This window comes from Cetorhinus maximus, chromosome 17 (genome assembly GCF_964194155.1).
Source record: "Cetorhinus maximus chromosome 17, sCetMax3.hap1.1, whole genome shotgun sequence".
In the NCBI taxonomy this organism is placed as follows: Eukaryota; Metazoa; Chordata; class Chondrichthyes; order Lamniformes; family Cetorhinidae; genus Cetorhinus; species Cetorhinus maximus.
This window is the reverse complement of record NC_135895.1, coordinates 388,917-407,370: the sequence shown is the minus strand read 5'-3', so window position 1 is coordinate 407,370 and position 18,454 is coordinate 388,917. Positions and strand designations below refer to the sequence as shown.

Genomic DNA, 18,454 nt, shown 5'->3' with positions numbered 1-18,454 from the left:
GTGTGGCACTACCACCCTGCTAAATGGGATAGATTTCACACAGATCTAGCAACTCAAGACTGGGCAACCATGAGGTGCTGTGGACCATCAGCAGAAGCAGAATTGTACTCGAACACAATCTGTAACCTCATGGCCCGGAATATCCCCCACTCTACCATTACCATCAAGCCAGGGGATCAACCCTGGTTCAATGAAGAGTGCAGGAGGGCATGCCAGGAGCAGCACCAGGAGCAGCACCGGGAGGGGCGACACCGGGAGGGGGAGGGGCACTGGGAGGGGTGACACCGGGAGGGGCACCGGGAGCGGCAACGGGAGGGGGAGGGGCACCGGGAGGGGGAGTGGCACCGGGAGGGGGAGCGGCACCGGAAGGGGGAGGGGCACCGGGAGGGGCACCGGGAGGGGGAGGGGGACCGGGAGGGGGAGGGGGACCGGGAGGGGGAGGGGCACCGGGAGGGGGAGGGGCACCGGGAGGGGGAGGGGGATGGGCACCGGGAGGGGGAGGGGGATGGGCACCGGGAGGGGGAGGGGGATGGGCACCGGGAGGGGGAGGGGCACCGGGAGGGGGAGGGGGAGCGGGAGGGGCACTGGGAGCGGCACCGGGAGGGGGAGGGGGAGCGGCACCGGGAGCGGGAGGGGGAGCGGCACCGGGAGGGGGAGGGGGAGCGGCACCGGGAGGGGGAGGGGGAGCGGCACCGGGAGGGGGAGGGGGATGGGCACCGGGAGGGGGAGCGGCACCGGGAGGGGGAGCGGCACCGGGAGGGGGAGGGGGAGGGGGAGCGGCACCGGGAGGGGGAGGGGGAGCGGCACCGGGAGGGGGAGGGGGAGGGGGAGCGGCACCGGGAGGGGGAGCGGCACCGGGAGGGGGAGCGGGAGGGGGAGGGGGAGGGGGAGCGGCACCGGGAGGGGGAGGGGGAGCGGCACCGGGAGGGGGAGGGGGAGCGGCACCGGGAGGGGGAGGGGGAGCGGCACCGGGAGGGGGAGGGGGAGGGGGAGCGGCACCGGGAGGGGGAGGGGGATGGGCACCGGGAGGGGGAGCGGCACCGGGAGGGGGAGCGGCACCGGGAGGGGGAGGGGGAGGGGGAGCGGCACCGGGAGGGGGAGGGGGAGCGGCACCGGGAGGGGGAGGGGGAGCGGCACCGGGAGGGGGAGGGGGAGCGGCACCGGGAGGGGGAGCGGGAGGGGGAGGGGGAGGGGGAGCGGCACCGGGAGGGGGAGGGGGAGCGGCACCGGGAGGGGGAGGGGGAGCGGCACCGGGAGGGGGAGGGGGAGCGGCACCGGGAGGGGGAGGGGGAGGGGGAGCGGCACCGGGAGGGGGAGGGGGAGCGGCACCGGGAGGGGGAGGGGAGGGAGGGGGAGGGGGAGGGAGGGGGAGCGGCACCGGGAGGGGGAGGGGGAGGGAGGGGGAGCGGCACCGGGAGGGGGAGGGGGAGGGAGGGGGAGCGGCACCGGGAGGGGGAGGGGGAGGGAGGGGGAGCGGCACCGGGAGGGGGAGGGGGAGGGAGGGGGAGCGGCACCGGGAGGGGGAGGGGGAGGGAGGGGGAGCGGCACCGGGAGGGGGAGGGAGGGGGAGCGGCACCGGGAGGGGGAGGGGGAGGGGGGGGGAGGGAGGGGGAGGGAGGGGGAGGGGGAGGGAGGGGGAGGGGGAGGGGGAGGGAGGGGGAGGGGGAGCGGCACCGGGAGGGGGAGGGGCACCGGGAGGGGGAGGGGGAGCGGCACCGGGAGGGGGAGGGGGAGCGGCACCGGGAGGGGGAGGGGGAGCGGCACCGGGAGGGGGAGGGGGAGCGGCACCGGGAGGGGGAGGGGGAGCGGGAGGGGGAGGGGGAGCGGGAGGGGGAGGGGGAGCGGGAGGGGGAGGGGGAGCACCGGGAGGGGGAGGGGGAGCGGCACCGGGAGGGGGAGGGGGAGCGGCACCGGGAGGGGGAGGGGGAGCGGCACCGGGAGGGGGAGCGGCACCGGGAGGGGGAGGGGGAGCGGCACCGGGAGGGGGAGCGGCACCGGGAGGGGGAGGGGGAGGGGGAGGGAGGGGGAGGGGGGGGGAGGGGGGGGGAGGGGGGGGGAGGGGGAGCGGCACCGGGAGGGGGAGGGGGAGCGGCACCGGGAGGGGGAGGGGGAGCGGCACCGGGATGGGGAGGGGGAGCGGCACCGGGATGGGGAGGGGGAGCGGCACCGGGAGGGGGAGGGGGAGCGGCACCGGGATGGGGAGGGGGAGCGGCACCGGGAGGGGGAGGGGGACAAAGCTCCTGTTTCTCTGTCTCAGTGAAACTCCCGGATTGTGACCAGTGGCGGCGGCATTTCCAACCTCACAGCCCCGGGGGGTGGGGGGGGGGGGACCGGGAATCGGGGACCGGCCCCCGGGGGCGGTACGGGCTCGAGGGGCGGAATGGCCGCTCCTGTTGTTGTCAATGTGACGGTTGCTGATCCCGCCCTGTCCCGGCCCGGCCCCCATCCCCACCCGGCCCCCATCCCCACACCCACACCCGCATTCCCGCCCCGCCCCGCCCGCCGGAACCGGGACCGCACTCGCCTCCCGCTCCCGCTCCGCGATGCTGCCGCCGATGCCGCTCTGCTTTGCCCGCTGCCGGGGGTCCGAGTCCGAGTCCGGGTCCGGGCCCGAGTCCGGGGCCCAGGCCGAGCGCCGCTATTCCCAGCTCTTCGCCCAGCTCGATGTGAACCGGGACGGCCGGGTGGATGTGTCCGAGCTCCGGGCAGCGCTTCAAACCCGAGGCCTCAGCCTACAGCCCGAGGCCGCAAAGGTAGGGGAGCCTGGAAACCGGGCGGAGAGGGGAGCCTGGAAACCGGGCGGAGAGGGGAGCCTGGAAACCGGGGAGCCTGGAAACCGGGTGCAGAGGGGGAAAGGTGAGGAGGGTAAAAGCAAAAGAAACTGAGGATGCTGGAAATCCAAAATAAAAATACCTGGAAAAACTCAGCAGGTCAAAGGTGAGGAGGGCCTGGAAACAGTGGGCGTGGTGAAGGGGGGGCCTGGAAACTGGGCGTGGTGAGGGGCGGGGCCTGGAAACAGTGGGTGTGGTGAGGAGGGGGCCTGGAAACAGTGGGCGTGGTGAAGGGGGGGCCTGGAAACAGTGGGTGTGGTGAGGGGGGCCTGGAAACAGTGGGTGTGGTGAAGGTGGGGGGCCTGGAAACAGTGGGTGTGGTAAGGGGGGCCTGGAAACAGGCAGGTTTGAACTCCCCATTTTTAAACGGGTTGACAGTTCGGGGCCAGTTCCCGTTGAGTTGATGCTGATTGGTCGGAATAATTGGCAAATCAGAAAAGGCAGTGACAGGCTAGGGTGGGGTCAGCGCCCGGCAACGGGCTGGACGGGGTCAGCGCCCGGCAACGGGCTGGACGGGGTCAGTGCCCGGCAACGGGCTGGGCGGGGTCATTGCCCGGCAACGTGCTGGGCGGGGTCAGTGCCCGGCAACGGGCTGGGCGGGGTCATTGCCCGGCAACGGCCTGGGCGGGGTCAGTGCCCGGCAACGAGCTGGGCGGGGTCAGTGCCCGGCAACGAGCTGGGCGGGGTCAGTGCCCGGCAACGAGCTGGGCGGGTTCAGTGCCCGGCAACGAGCTGGGCGGGGTCAGTGCCCGGCAACGAGCTGGGCGGGGTCAGTGCCCGGCAACGAGCTGGGCGGGGTCAGTGCCCGGCAACGAGCTGGGCGGGTTCAGTGCCCGGCAACGAGCTGGGCGGGTTCAGTGCCCGGCAACGAGCTGGGCGGGGTCAGTGCCCGGCAACGAGCTGGGTGGGGTCAGTGTTCGGTATTCAGTTCCTCAGGATAGTGTCCTCGGCCCAACCATCTTCAGCTGCTTCATCAGTGACCTTCCTTCCATCATAAGGTCAGAAGTGGGGATGTTCGCTGATGATTGCACAATGTTCAGCATCATTTGTGACTCCTCAGATACTGAAGCAGTTCATGTCCAAATGCAGCAAGACCTGGACAATATCCAGGCTTGGGCTGATAAGTGGCAAGTAACATTCACACCACACAAGTACCAGGCAATGACCATCTCCAACAGGAGAGAATCTAACTATCACCCCTTAACATTCAATGGCATTACCATCACTGAATCTCCCACTATCAACCAAAAAACTACTGCGGATGCTGGAAATCCAGAACAAAAACAGATTTACCTGGAAAAACTCAGCAGGTCTGGCAGCATCGGCGGAGAAGAAAAGAGTTGACGTTTCGAGTCCTCATGACCCTTCAACAGAACTGAGTAAAGTTAGGAGAGGGGTGAAATATAAGCTGGTTTAAGGTGGGGGGTGGGGTGGGGGGAGAGAAGTTGAGGGTGGGGTGATTGTGGGGATAAGCAAGCAGTGATAGGAGCAGATAATCAAAAGATGTCACAGACAAAGGATCAAAGAGGTGTTGAAGGTGGTGATATTATCTAAGAAAAGTGCTAATTAAGAATGGATGGCAGGACACTCAAGGTACAGCTGTAGTGGGGGTGGGGTGGAAAGACTGACAGGGCATTACAGTAATAGATTTAAAAATAATGGAAATAGGTGGGAAAAGAAAAATCTATATAAATTATTGGAAAAAAGAAAAGGGAGGGGGAAGAAACGGAAACGGGGTGGGGATGGGGGAGGAAGTTCAAGATCTAAAGTTGTTGAATTCAATATTCAGTCCGGAAGGCTGTAAAGTGCCTAGTCGGAAGATGAGGTGCTGTTCCTCCAGTTTGCGTTGGGCTTCACTGGAACAATGCAGCAAGCCAAGGACAGACATTTGGGCAAGAGCGCAGGGTGGAGTGTTAAAATGGCAAGCGACAGGGAGGTTTGGGTCTTTCTTGCGGACAGACCGCAGGTGTTCTGCAAAGCAGTCGCCCAGTTTACGTTTGGTCTCTCCAATGTAGAGGAGACCGCATTGGGAGCAACGAATGCAGTAGACTAAGTTAGGGGAAATGCAAGTGAAATGCTGCTTCACTTGAAAGGAGTAGACACTTCCTTCTACCTCTCCCTGGACCATGACCCCACCACTGAACATCAAGCCATTGTTTCCAGGACTGTCACTGACCTCATCTCCTCTGGAGATCTTCCTCCCGCAGCTTCCAACCTGATAGTCGCCCAACCTCGGACGGCCCGCTTCTACCTCCTACCCCAAATGCAAAAACAGAACTGTCCCGGCAGACCGATCGTGTCGGCCTGTTCCTGCCCCACGGAACTCATTTCTCGCTATCTTGACTCCCTTCTCTCTCCCCTTGTCCAGTCCCTTCCCACCTACATCCGTGATTTCTCTGACACCTTACGTCACATCAACAATTTCCAGTTCCCTGGCCCCAACCGCTTCCTCTTCACCATGGACGTCCAATCCCTCTACACCTCCATCCCCCACCAGGATGGCCTGAGGGCCCTTAGCTTCTTCCTTGAACAGAGGCCCGAACAATCCCCATCCACCACTACTCTCCTCCGTCTGGCTGAACTTGTTCTCACACTGAACAATTTCTCCTTTAACTCCTCTCACTTCCAACAAATAAAAGGTGTGGCTATGGGTGCCCACATGGGCCCCAGCTATGCCTGTCTCTTTATGGGGTATGTGGAACATTCCTTGTACCAGTCCTACTCCGACCCCCTCCCACAACTCTTACTCCGGTACATCGATGATTACTTTGGTGCTGCTTCATGCTCTCGTCGGGACCTGGAAAAATTTATTAATTTTGCTTCCAATCTCCACCCCTCCATCATTTTCACATGGTTCATCTCTGACACTTTCCTTCCCTTCCTTGACCTCTCTGTCTCAATTTCTGGTGATAGCCTGTCCACCAATATCCATTACAATCCTACCGACTCCCACAGCTACCTCGACTACAGCTCCTCACACCCCGCTTCCTGTAAGGACTCCATCCCATTCTCTCAGTTCCTTCGCCTCCGTCGCATCTGTTCTGATGATGCTACCATCAAAAATAGTTCCTCTGACATGTCCTCCTTCTTCCTTAACCGAGGTTTTCCACCCACGGTCTTTGACAGGGCCCTCAACCGTGTCCGGCCCATCTCCCGCGCATCTGCCCTCACGCCTTATCCTCCCTCCCAGAAACATGATAGGGTCCTTGTCCTCACTTATCACCTCACCAGCGTCCGCATTCAAAGGATCATCCTCTGCCATTTCCGCCAACTCCAGCATGATGCCACCACCAAACACATCTTGCCTTCACCCCCCCGGCGGCATTCTGTAGGGATCGTTCCCTCCGGGACACCCTGGTCCTCTCCTCCATCACCCCCTATTCCTCAACCCCCACCTATGGCACCTCCCCATGCCCACGCAGAAGATGCAACACCTGCCCCTTCTCTTCCTCTCTCCTCACCGTCCAAGGGCCTAAACACTCCTTTCAAGTGAAGCAACATTTCACTTGCATTTCCCCTAACTTAGTCTACTACATTCGCTGCTCCCAATGCGGTCTCCTCTACATTGGAGAGACCAAACGTAAACTGGGCGACCGCTTTGCAGAACACCTGCGGTCTGTCCGCAAGAAAGACCCAAACCTCCCTGTCGCTTGCCATTTTAACACTCCACCCTGCTCTCTTGCCCACATGTCTGTCCTTGGCTTGCTGCATTGTTCCAGTGAAGCCCAACGCAAACTGGAGGAACAGCAGCTCATCTTCCGACTAGGCACTTTACAGCCTTCCGGGCTGAATATTGAGTTCAACAACTTTAGATCTTGAACTTCCTCCCCCATCCCCAGCCCCTTTCCATTTCTTCCCCCTCCCTTTTGTTTTTTCCAATTACTTATATAGATTTTTCTTTTCCCACCTATTTCCATTATTTTTAAATCTATAACTGTAATGCCCTGTCAGTCTTTCCACCCTACCCCACTAGAGCTGTACCTTGAGTGTCCTGCCATCCATTCTTAATTAGCACATTCTCTTAGATAATATCACCACCTTTTACACGTCTTTGTTCCTTTGTCTGTGACATCTTTTGATTATCTACTCCTATCACTGCTTGCTTGTCCCTACAACCACACCCCCCCCAACTTCTCTCCCCCCCCAATATTAAACCGGCTTATATTTCACCCCTCCTAACTTCACTCAGTTCTGTTGAAGGGTCATGAGGACTCGAAACGTCAACTCTTTTCTTCTCCGCCGATGCTGCCAGACCTGCTGAGTTTTTCCAGGTAATTCTGTTTTTGTTGAGCCATATAAATACTGTGGTTACAAGAGCAGATCAGAGGCTTTGGGGAGTCGGGAGGTGAGTTACTTGTTGCGTGATTTTTGTTTTGTTCATTCGCGGAATGTGGGCTTCACTGGCTGGGCCAGCATTTATTGCCCTTCTTAAGGGCAACTAGGGATGGGCAATAAATGCTGGTCCAGCCAGTGAAGCCCACATCCCGTGAAGAATTTTTTTAAAATCGTGCAACGAGTAACTCACCTGAATCCCCAAAGCCTGTTCACCATCTACAAGTCACAAGTCAGGAGTTTGATGGAATTCTCCCCACTTTCCTGGGTGAGTGCAGCTCCTACAACACTCAAGAAGCTTGACACTGTCCAGGACAAAGCAGCCCACTTGATTTGCCCCCCAACCACAAACATTCACTCCCTCCATCACCGACGCACAGTAGCAGCAGTGTGTGTACCATCTACAAGATGCACTGCAGGAACTCACCAAGGCTCCTTAGACAGCACCTTCCAAACCCACGACCACTACCATCTAGAAGGACAAGGACAGCAGACACATGGGAACACCACCACCTGGAAGTTCCCCTCCAAGTCACTCACCATCCTGACTTGGAAATATATCGGCCGTCCCTTCACTGTCACTGGGTTAAAATCCTGGAACTCCCTCCCTAACAGCACTGTGGGTGTACCTACACCACATGGACTGCAGCGGTTCAAGAAGGCAGCTCACCCCCACCTTCTCAAGGGCAATTAGTGAGGGGCAATAAATACTGGCCCAGCCAGTGAAACCCACATCCCGTGAATAAATAAAACGAAACAGGTTGCGTCGGGGTCAGTTCCTGATAACAAGTGGGGCAGGGGAAATAAAAACAGAAATTGCTGGAAAAACTCAGCAGGTCTGGCAGCATCTGTGGAGAGAGAAACAGAGTTAACCTTTTGAGCTGGTGTGACTCTTCTTATCGACAGGGTAGGGGAAATGACTGGCAACGAGTGGGATTGAAGCAGCACCTGGCAATGAGCAGGGGTAACAACCAGCAATGGGCAGAATGGGCAGGGGCTGATATTCCCCAGTGGCTGGTTCCGAGCTCACCTTATAACCTGGTAGATTCAGAAAGGGAGAGGATTCTTACTCAAAATCATCCCCCTTACTTTCCCCTCAATCCCTCTCCACCAACCCCCACCCCTACACCGCTCTTCCAAAACCCTCCTTTCCCCTCTAGCCTTCTAACATCCCCTCATCCTCCCACTACCCATCCCTCTCCTTCCCCAGCCCTCCATCACCTGGAGCCTGTTTCCGCCCTCCCCCTGCCTCATTACCAGGCCTTTAGGGAAAGAGCAGGGGGAGTGGGACTAATTGGATAGCTCTTTCAATGTGCCAGCACAGACACGAGGGGCCAAAAGGCCTCCTGCTTTGTTTATTCCTGGCGCTGCACCAATCTGTATGAACACCAATGGAAAGATGACCATTCCTATATTGTATTGTCTGTCAGACTTGCTATTTCCCAGTTCTCATTTACCAGTTTGCTGAATTTTTGCTTTTAAAACAGAAAATATTTCGTTCTGCGGACAGTGACAAGAATGAGCAGCTGGACTTTGGAGAGTTTAGCAAATACCTCCAAAACCATGAGAAGAAACTGAAACTGGCCTTCAAGAGTTTGGATAAAAATAACGACGGTCAGTATTACTGAACCTCACCATAAATCTAAAGAAAAATCACTGCAGTTAATTTTGCTGTTCATGTGCAGGGACTGGGTCCAGGGAATGTACCCAACTCCTGCACAGTGTGTCACACCCTGTACCCAACTCCTGCACAGTGTGTCACACCCTGTACCCAACTCCTGCACAGTGTGTCACACCCTGTACCCAACTCCTGCACAGTGTGTCACACCCTGTACCCAACTCCTGCACAGTGTATCACACCCTGTACCCAACTCCTGCACAGTGTGTCACACCCTGTACCCAACTCCTGCACAGTGTGTCACACCCTGTACCCAACTCCTGCACAGTGTGTCACACCCTGTACCCAACTCCTGCACAGTCTGTCACACCCTGTACCCAACTCCTGCACAGTGTGTCACACCCTGTACCCAACTCCTGCACAGTCTGTCACACCCTGTACCCAACTGCTGCACAGTCTGTCAGACCCTGTACCCAACTCCTGCACAGTCTGTCACACCCTGTACCCAACTCCTGCACAGTGTGTCACACCCTGTACCCAACTGCTGCACAGTCTGTCAGACCCTGTACCCAACTCCTGCACAGTCTGTCACACCCTGTACCCAACTCCTGCACAGTGTGTCACACCCTGTACCCAACTCCTGCACAGTCTGTCAGACCCTGTACCCAACTCCTGCACAGTCTGTCACACCCTGTACCCAACTCCTGCACAGTGTGTCACACCCTGTACCCAACTCCTGCACAGTGTGTCACACCGTATACCCAACTCCTGCACAGTGTGTCACACCGTATACCCAACTCCTGCACAGTGTGTCACACCGTATACCCAACTCCTGCACAGTGTGTCACACCGTATACCCAACTCCTGCACAGTGTGTCACACCCTGTACCCAACTCCTGCACAGTGTGTCACACCCTGTACCCAACTCCTGCACAGTGTGTCACACCGTATACCCAACTCCTGCACAGTGTGTCACACCGTATACCCTGTCCAGCGCAGCGTGTCACACCCTGTACCCCTGTCCAGCGCAGTGTCTCATACCCTGTACCCCAGTCCTGCGCAGCGTGCAATACCCTGTACCCCTGTCCAGCGCAGCGTGTCACACCCTGTACCCCTGTCCAGCGCAGTGTCTCATACCCTGTACCCCAGTCCTGCGCAGCGTGCAATACCCTGTACCCCTGTCCAGCGCAGCGTGTCACACCCTGTTCCCCTGTCCAGCGCAGCGTGTCACACCCTGTACCCCTGTCCAGCGCAGCGTGTCACACCGTATACCCTGTCCAGCACAGCGTGTCATACACTGTCCTTCAGTCCTGCACAATATGATTCAAGACTTGTTGTTTGAGCATTTCAGTAAAATGTTGTTTTATTCTTTTAGGCAGGATTGATGCTGCTGAGATTGTCGAGTCTCTTAAATCACTGGGAATGCACATCAACCTTAAGACAGCAGAAAAGATTCTTCAGAGGTGAGCAGTTGTGGTAAAGCTTCTCCCTTTTTTGTTCATTCATGTGATGTGGGTGTTACATTTCCCTCATGACTAAGTCCTGTTTGCGCGGTCCCCAGTGAGTCAGGAACACACCCTTATTTAAATCATTGTTAAAATTTATCTTCATATGTTGAAAGGTTGTAAATTTTTATTGAGTTCTGATGAAGGGTCATACGGACTTGAAATGTCAACTGTTTTCCTCTCCGCAGATGTTGTCAGACCTGCTGAGTTTTTCCAGGCATTTTTGTTTTTGTTCTAGATTTCCAGCATCCGTAGTATTTTGCTTTTATGTAAATTTTTATTATTCATTCCAAGGTTCTGGGCCAAATTAGCAATGCCGCCATTTGTTGCCGGTGCCGAGTTTCCCTGATTGGGTGTGGTGAGTGGCTTTTGAACTGTGTGGTCATAGAAGCACAGAGTCACAAAGCACAGAAGAAGGCCATTTGGCCCTTGTACCTGTGCCATCTCCCTGCAGGAACCATTCAATTTAGTCCCACTCCCCTGCTGTTTCCCCATAGTCCCGCAATATTTTCCCCTTCAAATATTTATCCAATTCCTTTTCAAAAGTTATTATTGAATCTGCTTCCACCACCCCTTCAGGCACTGCCTTCCAGATCACACAACCCACTGCTTAAAATAAATTCTCTTTCCCTCTGATAAAGCGCATTATAAATGCAAATTGATGTCGATCTCAGTTTTCAACTCCTTATTGATTTGTGTTACCTGCATTGGTTCTGGTACTGACTGTAACTGTAATTCTTGCTCTGCTCAGCACTCACTGTGCATTCCTTTATATCATTTCAGCTTTCTGCCTGTATTTCTCATTATTGCCCTTAGATTTCCAGGTGAAGGCAATGGTGTAGTGGTATTGTCGTGGGATTAGTAATCCAGAGAACTAGGGTAATGCTCTGGAGAATCCTGCCGTGGCAGAGGGTGCAATTAAAAGTCTAATAATGACCATAAACCACTGTCGATTGTTATAAAAACCCACCTGGTTCACTAATGCTGTAAAGGGAAGCAAATCTGCCATCCTTATATGGCCTGCCCTACATGTGACTCCAGACCCACAGCAATGTTTCTCTGAAATTGCCTATCAAACCGCAACAATGCCTCAGAAAAGGAATGAAACCGGACAGACCACCCAGCATCAACCTAGGTAGGGGAAATGACAATCACAGAATCACAGTGCAGAAGAGGCCCTTCGGCCCATCGAGTCTGCACTGACACGTGAGAAACACCTGACCTCCCTACCTAATCCCATTTACCAGCACTTGACCCATAGCCTCGAATGTTATGACGTGCCAAGTGCTCATCTGGGTACTTTTTAAAGGATGTGAGGCAACTCACCTCCACCACCCTCCCAGGCAGCGCATTCCAGACCGTCACCACCCTCTGGGTAAAAAAGTTTTTCCTCACATCCCCCCCTAAACCTCCTGCCCCTCACCTTGAACTTATGCCCCCTTGTGACTGACCCTTCAACTAAGGGGAACAGCTGCTCCCTATCCACCCTGTCCATGCCCCTCATAATCTTGTACACCTCGATCAGGTCACCCCTCAGTCTTACCTGGAAAAACTCAGCAGGTCTGGCAGCATCGGTGGAGAAGAAAACAGTTGGCGTTTCGAGTCCTCATGACCCTTCGGCAGAACTGAAGTATAGTTAGGAGAGAGGTGAAATATAAGCTGGTCTAAGGTGGGGGGTGGGGGGAGAGAGAAGTTGAGGGTGGGGTGGTTGTGGGGACAAGCAAGCAGTGATAGGAGCAAATAATCAAAAGATGTCACAGACAAAAGGATCAAAGAGGTGTTGAAGGTGGTGATATTATCTAAGAAAAGTGCTAATTAAGAATGGATGGCAGGACACTCAAGGTACAGCTCTAGTGGGGTTGGGGGGAAAGACTAACAAAGTATTAGTTGTAGATTTAAAAATAATGGAAATAGGTGGGAAAAGAAGAATCTATATAAATTTTTTTTTAAACGGGAGGGGGAAGAAACGGGGTGGGGATGGGGGGAGGGGGAGTTTAAGATCTAAAGTTGTTAAATTCAATATTCAGCCCGGAAGGCTGTAAAGTGCCTAGTTTTCTGAGGTCCCGACGAGAGCATGAAGCAGCCCCGAAGTAATCATCGATGTACCGGAGTAAGAGTTGTGGGAGGGGGCCGGAGTACAACTAGAACAAGGAATGTTCCACATACCCCATAAAGAGACAGGCAAAACTGGGGCCCATGCAGGTACCCATAGCCACACCTTTTATTTGGAGGAAGTGAGAGGAGTTTAAGGAGAAATTGTTCAGTGTGAGAACAAGTTCAGCCAGACGGAGGAGAGTAGTGGTGGATGGGGATTGTTCCCGAACACTTCCCTTCCCTTCCTTGACCTCTCTGTCTCAATTTCTGATGATAGACTGTCCACCAATATTCATTACAAGCCTACCGACTCCCACAGCTACCTCGACTACAGCTCCTCACATCCCGCTTCCTGTAAGGACTCCATCCCATTCTCTCAGTTCCTTCGCCTCCGTCGCATCTGTTCTGATGATGCCACTTTCAAAAACAGTTCCTCTGGCATGTCTTCCTTCTTCCTTAACCGAGGTTTTCCACCCACGGTGGTTGACAGGGCCCTCAACCGTGTCTGGCCCATCTCCCGCGCATCCGCCCTCACACCTTCCTCTCCCTCCCAGAACCATGATAGGGTCCCCCTTGTCCTCACTTATCACTCCACCAGCCTCCACATTCAAAGAATCATCCTCCGCCATTTCCGCCAACTCCAGCATGATGCCACCACCCCGGTGGCATTCCGCAGGGATCGTTCCCTTCACTCCCCCGGCGGCATTTCGCAGGGATCGTTCCCTCCGGGACACCCTGGTCCACTCTTCCATCACCCCCTACACCTCAACCCCCTCCCACGGCACCTTCCCATGCAACCGCAGAAGGTGCAACACCTGCCCCTTTAGTTCCCCTCTCCTCACCGTCCAAGGGCCCAAACACTCCTTTCAAGTGAAGCAGCATTTCACTTGCACTTCCCTCAATTTAGTCTACTGCATTCGCTGCTCCCAATGCGGTTTCCTCTACATTGGAGAGACCAAATGGAGACTGGGTGACCACTTTGCGGAACACCTTCGGTCTGTCTGCAAGCATGACCCAGACCTCCCTGTCGCTTGCCATTTTAACACTCCACCCTGCTCTCATGCCCACATCTCCGTCCTTGGCTTGCTGCATTGTTCCAGTGAAGCTCAATGCAAACTGGAGGAACAGCACCTCATCTTCCAACTAGGCACTTTACAGCCTTCCGGGCTGAATATTGAGTTCAACAATTTGAGATCATGAACTCTCTCCTCCATCTCCACCCCCTTTCCGATTCCCCTTTTTTCCATTAATTTATATAGATTTTTCTTTTCCCACCTATTTCCATTATTTTTAAATGTATTTCCATCCATTGTTTTATCTTTGCCTTTTAGCCTATTTCGATCCCTTCCCCCCACTCTACCCCACCTCCACGAGGGCTATCTGTATCTTTATTATCACATTCTTTAGATAATATCACCAGCTTCAACACCTCTTTGTCCTTTTGTCTATGACATCTTTTGGTTATCTCCACCTATCACTGGCCCTCTATCCAGCTCTACTTGTCCCACCCCTCCTTAAACCAGCTTATATTTCACCCCTTTTCTATTTTTCCCTAGTTCTGTTGAAGAGTCATACGGACTCGAAACGTTAACTGTGCTCCTCTCTGCAGATGCTGTCAGACCTGCTGAGGTTTTCCAGGTATTTTGTTTTTGATTTCCAGCATCCACAGTTTTTTGCTTTTATCCAACATGATCTCCCTACTTTTGTAATCAATGCCTCGATTGATAAAGGCAAGTGTCCCATATGTCGTTTTCACCACCCCACTAACATGCCCCTCCACCTTCAGAGATCTATGGACACGCACGCCAAGGTCCCTTTGTTCCTCAGAACTTCCTAGTGTCATGCCGTTCATTGAATACTTCCTTGTCAAATTACTCCTTCCAAAGTGTATCACCTCACACTTTTCAGGGTTAAATTCCATCTGCCACTTATCTTCCCATTTGACCATCCCGTCTATATCTCCCTGTAGCCCAAGACACTCAAGCTCACTGTTAACCACCCGGCCAATCTTTGAGTCATCCACAAACTTACTAATCCTTCCACCCACATCGTCATCTATGTCGTTTATATAAATGACAAATAATATGGGACCCAGCACAGATCCCTGTGGTACACTACTGGACACTGGCTTCCAGTCACTAAAGCATCCTTCTGTCATCACCCTCTGCCTCCTACAACTAAGCAAATTTTGAATCCACCTTATCAAATTACCCTGTATCCCATGGGCCTTTGCCTTCTTTATAAGTCTCCCATGTGGGACCTTGTCAAAGGCTTTGCTGAAATCCATATAAACTACATTAATTGCACTACCCTCATCTACACACCTGGTCACCTCCTCAAAAAATTCAAATATGTTAGGCATGACCTCCCTCTGACAAAGCAATGCTGACTATCCCTGATCAAACCTTGCCTCTCCAAGTGGAGATAGATACTCTCCTTCAGAAATTTCTCCAATTGTTTCCCTACCACTGACGTGAGACTCACTGGCCTGTAGTTCCCTGGCTTATCTCTACAATCCTTCTTAAATAGCGGAACCACATTAGCTGATCTCCAGTCCTCTGGCACCTCCCCCGTGGCCAGAGAGGAATTAAAAATTTGGGTCAGAGCCCCTGCGATCTCCTCCCTTGCCTCCCTCAGCAGTCTGGGACACAAATCATCCAGACCTGGAGATTTGTCCATTTTTAAGCCTGTCAACACCTCCAAGACCTTGTCACTCCCTATATCATTTTGTTTAAGAACCTTGCAGTCTCTTTCCCCGAGTTCGATACCATCATCCTCATTCTCTTGGGTGAAGACAGATGTGAAGTATTCATTCAACACTCTAGCGATGTCCTCTGGCTCCACCCATAGATTGCCCCCTTGGTCCCTTATGGGCCCTACTCTTTCCCTGGTTATCCTCTTCCCATTGATATGCTTATAGAATATCTTGGGATTTTCCCTACTTTTACCAGCCAGAGCTTTCTCATATCCCCTCTTTCCTCTCCTAATTGCTTTCTTAAGCTCCACCCTGCACTTTCTGTACTCCACTAATGCCTCCGCTGATTTGCTTCCCTTGTACCTGCTAAAAGCCTCTCTTTTCCTTCTCATCGTATCCTGAATATCTCTGGTCATCCATGGTTCTCTGGGCTTGTTACTCCTTCCTATCACCCTAGAGGGAACATGTTGAGCCTGTACCCTCCCCATTTCATTTCTGAACACTCCCCACTGCTCCTCTGTAGGTTTCCCCACAAGTAGCTGTTCCCAGTCTACCTTGGCCAGATCCTGCCTTATTTTACTAAAATCCACTCTCCCCCCAATCCAAAACATTTTTTTGCAACTTGTCGATTTCTTTGTCCATAACAAACTTAAACTGTACCATGTTGTGGTCGCTATCACTAAAATGCTCGCCCACCACCACCTCAGCCACCTGTCCGGCTTCATTCCCCAGAATTAGGTCCAGCAATGCACCGTCCCTTGTTGGACCCTCTACATATTGACCTAAAAAGTTCACCTGTACACATTTCAAGAAATGGCAATCGCAGCCCTATCGACCCCACAAAGTCCTCCTTACTAACATCTGGGGGCTAGTTTCACAGGCTAGTCAAACAACAGCCTGACATAGTCATCCTCACCACCATCACCATCCCTGGGTATGTCCTGTCCCACCGGCAGGACAGACCCAGCAGAGGTGGCGGCACAGTGGTATACAGTTGGGAGGGAGTTGCCCTGGGAGTCCGGAACATCTACTCCAGGTCTCATGGCATCAGGTCAAACATGGACAAGGAAACCTCCTGCTGATTACCACGTACCGCCCTCCCTCAGCTGATGAATCAGTGCTCCTCCATGTTGAACATCACTTGGAGGAAGCACTGAGGGTGGCAAAGGCGCAGAATGTACTCTGGGTGGGGGACTTCAATGTCCATCACCAAGAGTGGCTCGGTAGCACCACTACTGACCGAGCTGGCCGAGTCCTAAAGGACACAGCTGCTAGACTGGGTCTGCGGGAGGTGGTGAGGGAGCCAACAAGAGGGAAAAATATACTTGAGCTCATCCTCACCAACCTGCCTGCCGAAGGTGTATCTGTCCATGACAGTATCAGTAGGAGTGACCACCGCACAGTCATTGTGGAGACGCTGTGCCACCGTCACATTGAGGATACCCTCCATTGTGTTGTGTGGCAGTACCACCATGCTAAATGGGATAGATTTTGAACAGATCTAGCAACTCAACATTGGGCATCCATGAAGTGCTGTGGGCCATCAGCAGCAGCAGAATTGAACTCAAACACAAACCCGGCATAACCCCCACTCTACCATTACCATCAAGCCAGGGGATCAACCCTGGTTCAATGAAGAGTGCAGGAGGGCATGCCAGGAGCAGCACCAGGCACATCAAAAAATGAGGTGTCAACCTGGTGAAGCTATAATACAGGGCGACTTGCGTGCCAAACAGCATAAGCAGCAAGTGATAGACAGAGCTAAGCGATCCTACAACCAACTGATCAGATCTAAGCTCTGCAGTCCTGCCACATTCAGTCGTGAACGGTAGTGGACAATTAAACAACTGATTGGAGGAGGAGGCTCCACAAATATCAGGACCCACAGTGATGGAGGAGCCCATCACAGCATTCGCAACGATCTTCAGCCAGAAGTGCCGAGTGGATGGTCCATCTCGGCCTCCTCCTGAGGTCCCCAGCATCACAGATGCCAGTCTTCAGCCAATTTGATTCACTCCACGTGATACCAAGAAACAGCTGAAGGCACTGGATACTGCAAAGGCTATAGGCCCTGACAATATTCTGGCAATAGTACTGAAGACTTGTGCTCCAGAACTTGCCGCGCCCCTAGCCAAGCTGTTCCAGTACAGCTACAACACTGGAATCTACCTGGCTATGTGGAAAATTGCCCAGGTATGTCCTGTACACAAAAAGCAGGACAAATCCAACCTGGCCAATTACCACTTCATCAGTCTACACTCGATCCTCAGTAAAATAATGGAAGGGGTCACCAACAGTGCTATCATGCGGCACTTGCTTAGCAATAAACTGCTCACTGATACCCAGTTTGGGTTCTGCCAGGGCCATTCAGCTCCTGACCTCATTACAGCCTTGGTTCAAACATGGACAAAAGAGCTGAACTCCCGAGGTGAGGTGAGAGTGACTGCCCTTGACATCAAGGCAGCATTTGACCGAGTGTGGCATCAAGGAGCCCTTAGCAAAACTGGAGTCAATAGGAATCAGGGGGAAAACTCTGCTGGTTGGAGTCACACCTAGCACAAAGGAAGATGGTTGTGGTTGTTGGAGGTCAGTCATCTCAGCTCCAGGACATCACTGCAAGAGTTCCTCAGGGTAGTGTCTTAGGCCCAACCATCTTCAGCTGCTTCATCAGTGACCTTCCTTCCAGCATAAGGTCAGAAGTGGGGATGTTCGCTGATGATTTCACAATGTCCATCGTCATTCACGACTCCTCAGATACTGAAGCAGTCCATGTCCAAATGCAGCAAGGCCTGGACAATATCCAGGCTTGGGCTGACAAATGGCAAGTAACATTCGCACCACACAATTGCCAGGCAATGACCATCTCCAACAAGGGAAAATCCAACCATCACCCCTTGATGTTCAGTGGCATTACCATTGCTGAATCCCCCACTATCAACATCCTGGGAGTTACCATTGACCAGAAACTGAACTGGACTAGCCATATAAATACTGTGGCTTCAAGAGCAGCTCAGAGGCTGGGAATCGTTTGATGAGTAACTCACCTCCTGACTCCCCAAAGCCTGTCCACCATCTACAAGGCACAAGTCAGGAGTGTGATGGAATACTCCCCACTTGCCTGGATGAGTGCAGCGCCTACAGCACTGAAGAAGCTGGACACCGTCAAGGACAAAGCAGTCCCGCTTGATTGGCACCCCATCCACAAACATTTACTCCCTTCCACCACCGATGCACAGGTGCAGCCGTGTGTACCATCTACAAGATGCACTGCAGGAATTCACCAAGGCTCCTTAGACAGCACCTTTCAAACCCAGGACCACTACCACCTAGAAGGACAAAGGCAGCAGATAGATGGGAACACTACCACCTGGAAGTTCCC

At 54.3% G+C, this 18,454-nt stretch overlaps 1 protein-coding gene across 1 annotated transcript in view; it reads left to right on the top strand.

Moving 5' to 3' along the window:
- The first annotated feature begins 2,171 nt into the window (after positions 1-2,171).
- LOC144692132 (mitochondrial adenyl nucleotide antiporter SLC25A24-A-like) overlaps positions 2,172-18,454 on the top strand; it is a 96,296-nt gene continuing 80,013 nt past the window's right edge. The window contains exons 1-3 of the mRNA XM_078560630.1: positions 2,172-2,753; positions 8,651-8,777; positions 10,157-10,244. Of these exons, the coding sequence (XP_078416756.1) occupies positions 2,544-2,753; positions 8,651-8,777; positions 10,157-10,244 (425 nt within the window). The 5' untranslated portion in view covers positions 2,172-2,543. The remainder of the gene's footprint in view (positions 2,754-8,650; positions 8,778-10,156; positions 10,245-18,454) is intronic.